The sequence below is a fragment of the Gossypium arboreum genome, chromosome 4 (assembly GCF_025698485.1).
Source record: "Gossypium arboreum isolate Shixiya-1 chromosome 4, ASM2569848v2, whole genome shotgun sequence".
Classification (NCBI taxonomy): Eukaryota; Viridiplantae; Streptophyta; class Magnoliopsida; order Malvales; family Malvaceae; genus Gossypium; species Gossypium arboreum.
The window spans coordinates 111,646,668-111,660,101 of NC_069073.1; the positions used below are offsets into that span (position 1 = coordinate 111,646,668).

A 13,434-nucleotide genomic window follows, 5' to 3' on the forward strand; every position below is an offset into this window, starting at 1 on the left:
TACTCTTGATCTTACTGCTGAAGGTGGTTTAGAATTCCCAAACCTCCTTTATAGAAGACCAAGGCATGCAACTTCGACAACAAATTTTGGCCATTTGGAAGTTGAAAAGGAATTTGACTCTAAAGATGTTTTTGTAGCTGCAGTAATCAGTATAACATAAAGCTTGATGTCAACTTTATTGTTACATACTCCTTATCCGAGAAATATGAGGCAAAGTGTGCAATGCATGGAATAAGATGTCAATGGAAAAACATGGTATCTGTGAGGAAAAAATCGGTGTTCTAAATGATCGGAAAGTTTACCGCTCATATACATGTGTTGTAGTTGGTATGTATCATGGTTAACAACATGGAATTGTAGTTTTGACCTTTTTTCTTAATTTGTATTACGTATAGTGACCTAATTTATTATTTTTAGGCATGTTGAACATGGATTCAGACATGATATCTGACTTTATATCACCTATGGTCGAAGCCAGTCTTAGGATTTCAGTCCTAGCTTTGATTGTACACATCCGTAGCGAGTTTAATTACACTGTTTCCTACTACAAGACATGTTTGGTAAAACAAAAGGCATTAAAGAATATGCATAGTAAGTGGGAGAAGTCCTATAATAAATTGTGGCAATGGTGTCAGGTACTAGAATGATACGTATAGGTTTCATAATTGAGCTGCAAACGGAGCCTACGTATTATGGCGATCACTTGGTCTCTGGAAAAAAACCTTTTCCATAGTTTTTGCTGGACTTTCAAGCAATGCATAACTACATTCCAGTACTGTAAGTCACTTGTCCAAATTGATGGCACATTCCTGTATGAAAGATAAAAGAATCAATTTTTGTTAGTTGTTGCACAATATGGTAATTAAAATATTCTTGTCAATAGCTTTTGCAATAACTCCTGAAGAATCTAGAGATGACTGATATTTCTTCTTAACTAACCTTAGAAGGCATGTTATACTGCAACCCGAGGTATGCATCATTTTCAACAGGGGCACCGAAATACATGTTGCATTTGATCGTCATTCAAGCTTATGGGATAATGCACACCATAGGTATTATTTACGTCATATAGGGTCCAACTATATGGGTCGATGCCATAAGGATGCAGAGAGGCAACAAGTCATTAACATAGGTATGTTGTGCATTGTATTTCTTTCTTGTATAGTAGTTTAACATATACATTTGGGTCGCATTTCTTGAATAGAAATTGATTGTCATGGATAAGGTATGAACTCGTCCAATATCGACTCCATAAAATGTTAGAGAGACTACAGACTGTAAACTAACAGGGTGAGGCATACCTCGATAGGATACTTAAGGAGCAGTAGACGCAACCGTATGACAAAGGACTACGGTATGGGAACATGAAAAGAAACCTAGTGACATACATTAATTCTGTACTAAAGGGGACGCACCATTTTCTAGTAACATCGTTGGTTAAGAAAAAGTATTTTTGATTAGCAACCTTATTTCCAAAGTAAGATGAGACATACGCGAGACAGATAAAGGGCGATCCCATTTAGTGCGAGTCGATGTTGAAAAATATTAGGGAAAATGTAAAAAGAGTGAACTCAATGTCCTCAGTGTGTCACTCACAATCAAATCTAATATTTCATGTTACAGAGTCCCACAAATCCAACCAAAGAGTTATTGGGAGAGCGTACTTAGACAAATAACCTGCAACTGTAGGAGATTCCAAGCACTTCGTTATCCATGCATACATGCAATTGTGGCATGTGCCTCGACACTTGTAGATTACACGGCCTATGTTAACAAAGTCTACAAACTTGAACGCACATATAATGTTTAGAAATTTGAATTCCCACATGTCTTGGATGAAAACATGTGGCCCCCTACCTCGCATACTCCTTTTGAGTTGGTACCAAATAAGAACTTATGGCGCAAGCCAAAAGGTCGGTTGAACTTAACTCGGATACAAGGCAATATGGATATTCAGGAGCGAAAAGACACACTAAGGTTTTGCAGTTACTGTAGGAACCCATGGCATATGAAGCCAACATGTCCACACCTCCCGAGAGCATCGAAAAGAAGAGCTAATTAAAACACTAACTCATTCATTGATACACACGAACTTATTCATTTATTCATTAATTTTTTTTGTAAATTGTAAGTTAATATTAATCATTGATGTCAGATATATTACAATACGTAAGCCAAAATTTTAATATTTTCTCATACCTTGTTAGTAGATATTTACTTTTTGAAAATATTGTAATTAACAAATGAACAGAAAAAAACTTAAACGAAAATGTATACAGCTTGATAAAAAAATTATTCAAACTCACTATACGATATGGTACAAAGCAAACCAATTTAATAAATTTGTTTCATAGATTGTGAATAAGTGTACATTTGGGATGTAAAAAAAGTATACAATTGGGATGTAAAACAAAATATACAATTTCGGAAAATTTTCAAATAGCATAATTATCAGTGTCCTGAATGTATGCCATGACCAGATGGGTGTCAGGCACGCCTAGGGTTCCATCGTACTATTTGGGTCGGTGACTCCTCATTGACTTTATCTTCATCTTCACGTGCACATTGAGGTTGATCTTCGTCTTTATCTCTTTCCTTCATGGTTGACTGGGTTTGGATCCTAGCCGCCCATTGTACATGAGTTGGCAATTGCGAAGATGACCCACCTCGGTAGAACAATGATTTTGGGGGTATTTGCGACAATATCAATGGATAACTATATAGTGTCGCATGGGTCGATTGGGAATAAAACCTAATGCGTTGGTGTTACTGGCAATATCGATGTGGTAGGTGGGTGACGTTTGTGCAAAATATACCCTTGGAGAAGGTGTTGATGCAAGGAATGGTTGTGCATTTTGTGGTGATTGTGTAAAATAAACTGCTGTTAGCACAAAAAATATATGAACCATATTGACCGAGAGATTGCACGGCAACTAGGTCCTCGTGTGGAGCTGGAGTAGATGTTGATCCCTCCGCTACATCTTCTCCCAACCTAGGATTGATGGGCCATCGTCTTAGCCTCCTACGGCAACGTTACCTACCCTTTTCTGAATCCTGCAGTAGATACAGCTTACCATTAGGCCTAAACCAATCCATGTAATCCGAATATGTCATCAACTTTGGTGTAAGAAATGGTTCACACGTTGCCAACTAATCGTACCTATGCTGTCAAATTTTGATATACTTATTGTAGAATGTTGGCTAATCTTTCTTGAGTTTGCCCTACAAGTGGATATTATGCAAGTCATCGAGCTTTTGGGGTGGCAGCGAAATATGTTGTGTACACCTGAACTGTTGCATCACTTGGTCTGATTCGTGCATCTCGACCATTGCAAAAACGATCAATGGCACTTTGACGTGCCAAACGTTGCGATTGATAAAAAATTTAGCCGGGATGCATTCTTGAATTCTCAGATCCGCATATGGAATCTATACAAACTGCAGTACGAATTTATAAATTTTAGCACGTGCCTAATATTTAATTTCAAATGTTAGAATAAAAAACTGATAACTTTGAAATTCATAAACTAGTCTCCTCTTCGGTTTGTTGATCTAAAGCTAGTCAGATATCCTCGAAGTCGGTCAGTTTACCATTGTGTCTCGTGGGGTTTTTCCACCTATTCAAATAATATGTTATTTCAAAATTACAACAATGTAAAATTAAAAAAATAATGATGTTATCAAATGAATTTTACAATATTACCGAGCGAGAATTCATAAGGGAGGTCCACTTAGGGGTCAGCGTAAAAATGGTAGTCGATACCATGCCTACGATTGAAGAATGAGCATCCATCGATTTTAACTTTTTTCTAGTTTCGTTGCTTGACACATTTCTCAGTACAATGTTGCCAACACTGCTAATCCCCAATTAAGTTGTCTCTCTTCTTTCAAGTCGGTTAGTACTCATAGCTACCTTAAATGTGCCAGATTTCGAGATTTATCTGGCATTAGCAGAGCCCTGGTCAACCTCAAGATAAATGTGCGTGCGAATTGTTCTTTTTCAACGTCACTTGCTGAAGCCTCGGTAGTTTTAAAGTTGTCCTCTAACCATCTCATCTTGATCCGACTACCTAAACTTGTTTGACACCTTCCCTAGTAGTTGCTCCAATGTTACACTCCAATCGGCACTAATCACTTGCTCCGTGATGACTTCCTCATCGACTGGTAGACCGAGTTGTAAACTAACGTCCTCGAATGTAATTGTACACTCACCGTAGGGAAGATGGAATGTGTGTGTCTCTGTTCTCTATCTTTTGACCAAAGCACTGTTAAGTGGGGGATCCAATTTAGTCTCCCTGAGCATAAGAGCCACGTGTAAAAACCTTTGTATCTCGTAAGTGTCCATAAATGACATCCGGTGCACCTTCACTTAAATGTTTATGTACGTCTCCAAAATCCGATTTTCGAGTTAAGTATATAAACATAAAAAATTAATAATGTTAACAATATAATAATTAACTAATTAAAATTTAATAATTTAATAATATTTTCTTACCATTTGTAATTGAATGCCAGAGATGTACTTATTATCCAAACGAATAAGCTGATTTGTCATCTTACAAATTATAAAGTATAAAATAAAATCGAAGGATTCAGAAAACAATTAAAAAATAATTTAGAATCTAGAATAAAAAAATCGAGAATTAATAATTGAAAATAAAAAATTGAGAATTGAGAATTAAGTTGAAAAGAATGAAATTTGGAAGGATTTATATAGGAAATAATATGGTTGTTTGTATCCTATAATCGTTGGAATTATGACGTTGGGGGAATTATTACCATTTGCTAGAAAACGTCCTATAGAGCTTTAATTGGTTTCTCTAAAAACGACTTAGAAAATTTCTCAAATTTCTTTTATTTTCAGTATATTCAAATAAATCAACCTTTAATTAGTTTATAATTAATTAAGCTTAATTAACAAATTTGGTGGGTGATTGTTGTGTTTGACGTATTTAGAAGGCTCTAATTGCTTAATTGGTCCTTCGATTAATTAAAAATTTATAGTAATTAATTTTTATTATTTTTATAGTTTAGTCTTTATAATTTAATTAACTATCTAATTGACAAAATTAAAGGACCAAATTTTAATATATTTTGTACTAACTTCTTAAATATTAAATATCAATATTTACAGACTTGAACATCGAAAATGTTCCTAAACCATCGTTTCCGATATCACTAAAAAACGAGTTGTTACATATTGATAATTGAGTTCAATTAATATTAAAATCGAAAGCTGGTACGTTGAATGTACGACTTCTGTATAACATAACTTCACTTACAATAATAGAATTCATAACCCAATAAAAGGTAAATGATGTCCTTTCATTGGCATTAATGATAGATAATCTTATCATTGACATTACATTATAGATAAAAAAGTAACGTGACCAAATATCATTTGTTTTAAGATGAATTATTTAATTATTATTTGTTAGTAATTAATTATTTATAAAGAAAGATGTAAAGATTATTGTGATATAAAATACAATCATATTAAGAAAATGGTTCATGTATATCTTATGAGGGTAATACATATGACAAAGTTATTAGACGAGAACTCAATAAAATAGTTTCTTATTGATATATAATTATATTATATACACAAATAATTATATTTATTTTAAATAAAAATTTGATAAGTTTATTTAAATATATATAATTGAATAAAAATTAAAATTTTACGTAGATATTTATCCGGAAGTAAGAGAAGATGGTAGTAATTTTGTGGGGGAATTTAGAGATGGAAGAAAAGTGAAAAATTGAAGGCTTAAAAATCTGGGAAGTCCAATTCAAAGGCAGACAGAAGTGGGGAAGTAGGAAGGCAAGTGAGACAGAAATTGAATTTGTGTTTTATTTAAAAGGGCAGACTTCTTCTTCCTAATTAACCCACTCATAAATGAAATGAAATTAAACTGTTTAGTTGTTTTCTTAGATTAGATGAAGAGCCACAACATGCTCTTCCTCTTGCGCTTTCAATATCCATGCCCATCTCCTTCTCCGTTTGCATTTGGGTGCACCCGACCTAAACCATATCGTTTCCCACAGCTCTCCTTCTCCACTCCGCGCCGCCCTCGCCGCTCCCGCTCTTCCCGCTCCCCTTGGAATCACAGCCACAACAGCCATAGCCTTAGCCTTAAACGGACCATCGATTTCGAGTCCTCCGCCGATAACCCCAATCTCAAATTGCTCCTCCACTTTGACCCAATCTCACCCCTCTCTTCCTTCGACCGCTTCGTATCTTTGTCCTCTGATGCTTTCCAAGACCTCCTACATTCGGTTCATATCGATACCCAGACTCGCACCTTTCGGTTCTCCTGCCGCAAGTCCACCCTTCAGTTCCTTGCTGGTTTCCTCGTTTGCGGCTTCCTCGTTGCTTTTGCTTTCAGGGTTTGTTTCAATCTCGGTTTGGCCTTTAAGGCTCGGTTTTCGCCTAAACAGAAGGTTATTGTCCGGAGGGATCGGAGTCTCGGTGGCAAAGAGGTCATTGTTGGGACAACCAGAGACCACCATAACCCCCGTACTAATTCCAGTGCTTTAGACAATCCCTTATCCTTATCCGCCACGCCTCCAAATCTTGCCAATAAGACCCATTATCCACGTCTCCATGTTCGTCACGAGTTGCCCAAATGGTGGCCTCAACGGCTTCCTCAGCGTAACACTGCTTCCGTCTTTGATTCCGAGTATTACCAGACGAAGGCCAATAGATTAATCAAAGGTTCATTCTTTGTTACTAATACTATTAGCTAATTTTATATGATGCTTGGTTGAAATCCAATAGTGTTACTGAACTTTGTTCCCCATGGATTGTAGGTAAACATTGCTCATTTTTTCGTTTCAATATTCACTTCTTATTATACACTTAAATACTCATGCTTGGCATCTTTGAGTGCAACTTATCAACTTTATTTCCAGCAATCATCGACAATAGATTGGGTGGAAAAGACTTTGCCGAGGAGGATATAATTCAAGTCAGTACCTTTTTAACCTATTTATTTGCTTGCTTCCCGCATTCCTATATGCATGCAAACATATAAATGGTGATTTTGTTTATGATCATTATAGGCGCTTGCTTTGTTTTACCCTGTATCTGGTGACAATTTCTTTCTTATGAATTAGAATGGGAGATATTAATGTTGTTCTTTCGAGCTTGGATAAAATTCCCAAAGTGCTTTCTAATGGATTTAATGGTCTAGTGCAATTTCACTTCCATTGCTGGATTAGCTGATTCTTGAACAATGTTGCTGTCCTTTCTTTTTGCCTGTATGTGTGAGCAGTTGCGTCAAATATGCAGGGCATCCGGTGTGCGTGTCTCCATTGACACAACAAACACACGGGATTCATTATATCGTGCAGCGGTTGAGTTGGTTTTAAACGTTTGCTGTAGGTATGGACTATTTTATGTTGTTTCTATGCATGATACTTTGTCTTGTAACTTAATGTTTTGCTTGACTTAGTTATTTTTGTCCTACTACTGTTTCGGTTAACCAATAACATGCTTAGAGATTATGCAGGGCATCAATCAGCTCTACAAATGTTCAGATTGATGGTGAAGATGCTCGAGAATTCCTTGCTGGGCTAGCTGAAAATATTGGACTTGACAGTATCCGTGCCTCTAGAATGGTATCCGCTGGTGTTGCTGCAAGAACACGTTTTTGTTTTCTGCAGGCTTGGGTAATTTTTCATATCCTTGTTCTTAAACGTGCTTGCTTTTGCACATGTAGATTATTTTCACTCCTACTTTCATTGGAATTTTCTTAAGATAAGATATACCTGGTTAATCTCATGAACTGAGAAAGGAAAAAAAAGCACCAGCGACTTCATTGAAATATTTTGGTTAGCACAGGCAGCAGTATAGATTGTTGCGTTTAGAGTCCTGTTCTGTTTTCCAGAAGACTGTTTTGCATAATCTATCATCTAAGCTCCCAGCACTAGGCCTTAGGGGATTTATATGATACTTAAGTTGTGGTACCACTGTATTAGTTATCTTAAACTTTTTTATTAGTATTATTACTGCTTGATATGGGGTTCCTATCTCTTTCTCTCTCTCTATCGTGTTTATATAACTTTGCAGAAGCAGTATCGTGTTTCATAGTGCCATTTGGTTGCAGGCTTTTGAAATGCAAGGTAAACATACAGAAGCAGTATCGGAACTGTCAAAGATATGTCTCATACACGGCATCTTTCCTCCTGGAAAGTCATCTGTATGTATCTTTTTTTTATCTCAAAAAGTTGATAACTGTTAGTTTTTAGTTTTGTTTGCATTTAAGTTATGAAAATTGTTTATGGTGTACTTCCCTGAAGTGGCATTTTGTGGGGCATTTTCTTTTCTCGAAGATTGCTGCTAACTCTAATGTCTAGTCTAATATTTAGTCATACAAATTAGTATATGAAACTAAAGTAGATTTCACTTCAGTTTCAGTTCAAATGAAATCATTTATTAGGTTTATAAATTTGTTTCCATTTTGGACAGCCTGAGATGGAGATGGTTGCAAGAGGATTGGAGAAAATTTTGAAGGTGGAACAAAGGGAATTATTGATGGCAATGGTGGTAGGGAATTGTAATTGTAGTGAAGAAATTCGTACAAGTGCGGCTGAGGCTCTGGGTTTGGTATGTTAAGACATATTTCTCTTCTATTATGTTTGCCAAACCCCACAATTCAATTTCTCTAACTTGTATTCTTTCTTTTGCTTCAAAATTAATAATAATTATCTCATCAACGTCAATTATTTGTTTTGGTTTGATTATAATTTTTATTTATTCAGTTTTATTTTTATAATATAAAAACAAATAATTTATATAAATTATTAAGAACTCTTAAAAATTAGGCTTAACTCACAAATTTGTACTTAAATTATATCCTCTTTCCCGTATTGGTACCTAAATTATTTTTACTTTTTTCCTAAGTGTACTTTGTTAGTTAAATTATTAAATCTATTTCTAGAAAAGGCTTACTCATAAATTGGTACTTAAATTATATATTTTTTTCATTTTGATACTTAAATATTTTTTGGTTACATGTGGTACTTAAACTATTCTTTTGGTGCACATTTTACACAAAAATGATATATTTGTTAAAAATATTTCTGCCAATAATAATTTGTCATGTGATATAAACTTAAAAATATTTTTAATTCTTTTATTTTATTTTTACGTTATTTCTTTCTCTATTTTTTCCATTTTCCAATTTTTTTCTTTTTTTTTTAATAACGTATGGCATTACTGATGATGTTCGAAATTCGTCCCATGAAGTCGAGATGTTAGCTATTAATTTTGTTGATTAAGACTAGACCGAGATAGAAGTTGAATTGATAGACTCACATATCGATATGAATTGATTGAATCAAACTAAAACAAAACAATTGAACAGATTTTCTTTATTTTTATTTTATTTTATTTTTTATGAATTTTAATAATATTTAATTGAATTAGAAGAACCGATCAAATTGAGAATCGGTGATTTAACTAATTTGAGCATTAATTTGGTTCTAAAGAAAGAAAAACTAAAAATAATATATAGAAAAAGAAAAAACAATGTCTCCTTTTATTTTTTTATTGGTTATATTTTTTAAAAATATGTTTAATAATTGAATTAAGGGGAAAAATTAAGTTAGGTACCACTTGTAATCAAAAAATATTTAGATAAATGAAAAAAAATGTACAGTGTATTAATTTATGGATTAAGTTTCTTAATGACAAAAAAAGTTTAAATACCAATAGGAAAAAACATGTATAATTTTAAATACCAATTTTAAGTGAAAGACAGAGAATTATTTTTAAAAATTTTTAAAAATTGATTAATTTGAACTGCTAAAATTCAGTTAGGTTTAGTTTCAACTCGGGAAAATTTCAGGGTAACCTTAATTTGATTTAGGGTTTAGGGTAGTACTAAGTCTCACCTCAAATCAATCAAAATACCCCCAAGCTTCAAATTAATTATTCAATTAATTAATTCATAGTTCCAATTAAGTTGATTGCAAGGCCAGGCTGCCCAATGGGCCAACACCGCCACAGGCTCAGGCAAGGCAACTTAATTCTAATATTACTATATACTAATACTAGCATTATATGGCCGGGCCATGGAAGGCTTCCGTAGAAGAAAGAACTACAAACAACTTGTGGGCTCAACAGCACCCGAAATAGTCCCAGCAGCATGTTTGCATGAAGCTTCAGCTACCTCATTCTTATACGTAAGTTTCACCTCTTCCAATCGTATCCCACTGCATGGATGTTTAGCACTGCAATCGAATTTCACTGCAACTTGTGTCGCCGATGTTCCATGTATGTCCTGGTATCTTACATTACTTACCTTAACTCCCGATACCTGTCCAAAATTCGCCAAAAAACCATTCACGTCTTATGACACTATTGGATATAGACAATACCAAATGTTTCAAATTAAGGTTTGACGTACCTGATCAGGACAATTTTTGTTGCCAGGGCAGTAGTTTTGGTCAATCACAATGGGGTTTTCAACATTCTTCATAACGATATGTTGGAATACAATATTCCGCGCAAAACCACTGCTGGGTCTTGCCCATGACTTTATCCTCACCCCATTTTGGGTACCCATGAATTTGGCTGTTTTCACCGTCACATTCTGCACTCCTGCTTCATTTTGGTCCTTCCCCAAACTCCCAATGCTGCATAATATTATGTCAATATAGATATGTACATTCTTGATGATGGTGATTGCGGTGGTGGTGGTGATTGGTTTTACCTGATACCGTGACCAGGGCCACATGTTATCTTCTCGATCCAGAGATTAGTTGCACCGGGGCCAATCGAGATGCAATCGTCACCGGTTTGAATATTGGAGTTGAGGATGGTGACGCCGCTCGATAGTTGTACGTGAATACCGTCAGTGTTGGGGCTGTTACCGGAAGCAATGACGGTCACTCCTTGCATTTTCACATTGTGGCAGCCGTTGATTACGATGTGGAACATCTGGCTGTTTAGTGATGTTAATCTGTCGACGACCACGTTCTTGGAATTGCTAAAGCTTAATGTCTGCATTCACATGTAACCAAAGAGAAAATAATTAAAATAATGTTCCCTACTTGAAGCTATATTGTTTATATTAAAGAAAGAGAGACTAGGAAAGCTTAAACGCTCGTTTCTTAATTAACCAATCCGAAGAAGGTCTGCAAAAGTAACGCCTATATATATATTTTTATGGTCAAATTTTGGCTTTGGTTCTTCTTATAGGTTCGAAATTATAATTTAGTCCCTATACTTTTTATCTTACTTTTATAATCGCATTAATTAGTCCTAATGCAAATTCTATTATGGTTAAAATTCTGACCTGAATTCCTTTTAGTATCCCTTTAGAAAAGATTATCAAATGAGTTAACTGAAATGTCAAATTAAAGTATGGACTAAAATTCAATTTTAACCATAGTAGAGGGACCAAAACCAGAATTTGGCCTTTTTTGTTGAAACTAGTTAGAAGGCCTTTTCCCTTTCACAAGTCTGAAGCAAGTAAATGCAACGGTACTCCATTCGAAAGTACTTACCGTGGCACCACTGGGGCAAGCCTTGCCGGAATTCTTACAAGCCCACAAGCCAGTACCCTTGGCATCAAGTTTTCCACCATAAATGGAAACACCATCAACATACTGAAAGGAAATCCAGTTATCGGCCTTTCCAATGATCCGATAATCCACGGGAGCCACGAGGGTACCGTCGATTCGAAATGAGATAGCGTTGTTGTTGCATTTGCCACGAAAGTTGACACTCCGTAACAAAAACCTCCCTTTCGGTACGTAGATGGTGGCAAGGTTGGTGGAGGCACAAGCCCGGGTCCATGCAGATAGGAAGGCATTGGTGGAGTCGGTAGTGCCGTCGGGTTTGGCACCGAAAGTCAAGACGTTGAGATTGAGCAGTGCAGCTAAGGATGAGTTAAAGGAGAGGAAGAGAATCAGTAGTAGGAAAAGATGTGGAAGAGTGGCCATCGTGGACGGAGGAAGGAAGGAAGGTGATGGAGTGGTGGTGGGAGTTGAAACGGTTTGAGAGGAGAGTACGAGACCCGAGGGTATTTATATATGTCTGCTTCTCTTTATAATATTACTTTGTAATTAAATGTTGTGCTGTATTAAATTTAATTAATAAGTAGAATTAATAATAAGCAAGCTGCGCCGGAATGTACTTTAACAGTTTTTGAAAAAGAATATATATATATATATATATATATATAAAAGTGTCCTTAGTTTTTAAAAATATATATTACAAGTTTTAAATTTTTTAAATTTAGAATTTAATTTCTTTATTTTTCAGATTTTAAATTTTACTTTTAATTGTTAACATTGTTTAAATTGTCTTATTAAACTTATGTTCATTATAAGATTAATTTTAGTTACATTGATATTAAATGTATTTTTTTATCTTAAAAACATCGCACCAATCAATTTAATAAAAAAATATTGTTAACAATTAAACTTGAATTTTGAAATTTGAAATGAAGAAAATAAAATTCCTAAAACCAAAGTACAAAACCTAAAATTTAAATTTATCAAGAGTATAGGGACCTAGCATATTTTAACTTTTTATACGGTTAGGGATGGAATGATAGGGTTTGAACTATGTCAAACTAGTGTCTAACATGATTGGTTTGATTGAACTAACTAGGATATCATTAAATTAATTAACTTAAAAAAATACAGATTGTTTGAACCTAATTAAAAAAGAATAAATTAAATTTTTAATATATTTTATTTTATAAATATTTTAATAATATATTTAATTAAATTAGACGGGCCAATCAAATTCTAAAATTCTTGATATCTAATATAATTTTAACCACAATTCTATACAAATCAATTTTTCATTAATTGCCTTAAAAAAGAAAAAGCGTGAGATGGTTGTTACACTTTGATTTTTTGTATGCAGTGTACCATTTACACATCTTTTCTCTTCTGTTTTGCCTTTTAAAATGTTTAAAAGAAATTATTCGATTGTACAAAATATCAAATTGTATATACCACGTTATCATATATTTTAAAATAAACAATATTATCAATCGAGTTTTAGTTCGATTAATATTGACATTGTTATCAGTATAAGAGGACATGAATTTGATTGCGTTAAAACGCCTTATGCTCCTATTTAAAGGTAGGAGTGGAACTATGAATAATTTTATTCTTTTAAATATTGTATTAAAAAACATTATACGATAAAACCTATAATAGTTAAAAGATATAATATCTTTTTAATCCTTTGGGAACTTAATTATATAAAAATAATTATATTTTGACTTTTTAAACTAATAACTCAATTTCAACAATTTTAACATAATCCTTCAAAATTTAAAATAAAGAAAATAAATCATAAACCAAATATAAAAACTAACCTGTAGTGGGCGACCAACCCATTAGTATCTTATTATAGATGGTTTTGTATTGTTTGATGAGATGTAAATGATAGGGCTGTGCTCT

At 34.2% G+C, this 13,434-nt stretch overlaps 2 protein-coding genes across 2 annotated transcripts; one reads left to right on the forward strand and one right to left on the reverse strand.

The window, feature by feature from the left end:
• The first annotated feature begins 5,707 nt into the window (after nucleotides 1-5,707).
• On the forward strand, nucleotides 5,708-8,727 carry LOC108458091 (uncharacterized). The gene is made up of 6 exons (XM_017757339.2): nucleotides 5,708-6,718; nucleotides 6,916-6,971; nucleotides 7,278-7,387; nucleotides 7,515-7,674; nucleotides 8,112-8,204; nucleotides 8,474-8,727. Exons 1-6 carry the CDS (start codon nucleotides 5,941-5,943, stop codon nucleotides 8,618-8,620), a joined length of 1,344 nt encoding a protein of 447 aa, XP_017612828.1. The 5' UTR covers nucleotides 5,708-5,940; the 3' UTR covers nucleotides 8,621-8,727.
• Nucleotides 8,728-9,906: 1,179 nt separating this feature from the next.
• On the reverse strand, nucleotides 9,907-12,085 carry LOC108459660 (polygalacturonase-like). The gene is made up of 4 exons (XM_017759060.2): nucleotides 11,518-12,085; nucleotides 10,722-11,011; nucleotides 10,416-10,644; nucleotides 9,907-10,325 (listed from the first exon to the last, which is right to left on the reverse strand). Exons 1-4 carry the CDS (start codon nucleotides 11,953-11,955, stop codon nucleotides 10,107-10,109), a joined length of 1,176 nt encoding a protein of 391 aa, XP_017614549.1. The 5' UTR covers nucleotides 11,956-12,085; the 3' UTR covers nucleotides 9,907-10,106.
• Between the last annotated feature and the right edge of the window lie 1,349 nt (nucleotides 12,086-13,434).

Bases quoted from the DNA above. Each gene is read 5' to 3' on its own strand.
- LOC108458091 (XM_017757339.2), top strand. From the start codon at position 5,941: ATGAAGAGCCACAACATGCTCTTCCTCTTGCGCTTTCAATATCCATGC. The intron at 6,719-6,915 runs GTTCATTCTTTG...CTTTATTTCCAG, and splicing joins GGCCAATAGATTAATCAAAG to CAATCATCGACAATAGATTG. The intron at 8,205-8,473 runs GTATGTATCTTT...CATTTTGGACAG, and splicing joins TTCCTCCTGGAAAGTCATCT to CCTGAGATGGAGATGGTTGC.
- LOC108459660 (XM_017759060.2), bottom strand. From the start codon at position 11,955: ATGGCCACTCTTCCACATCTTTTCCTACTACTGATTCTCTTCCTCTCC. The intron at 11,012-11,517 runs GTAAGTACTTTC...ATGTGAATGCAG, and splicing joins CTTGCCCCAGTGGTGCCACG to ACATTAAGCTTTAGCAATTC. The intron at 10,326-10,415 runs GTACGTCAAACC...AATTTTGGACAG, and splicing joins ACAAAAATTGTCCTGATCAG to GTATCGGGAGTTAAGGTAAG.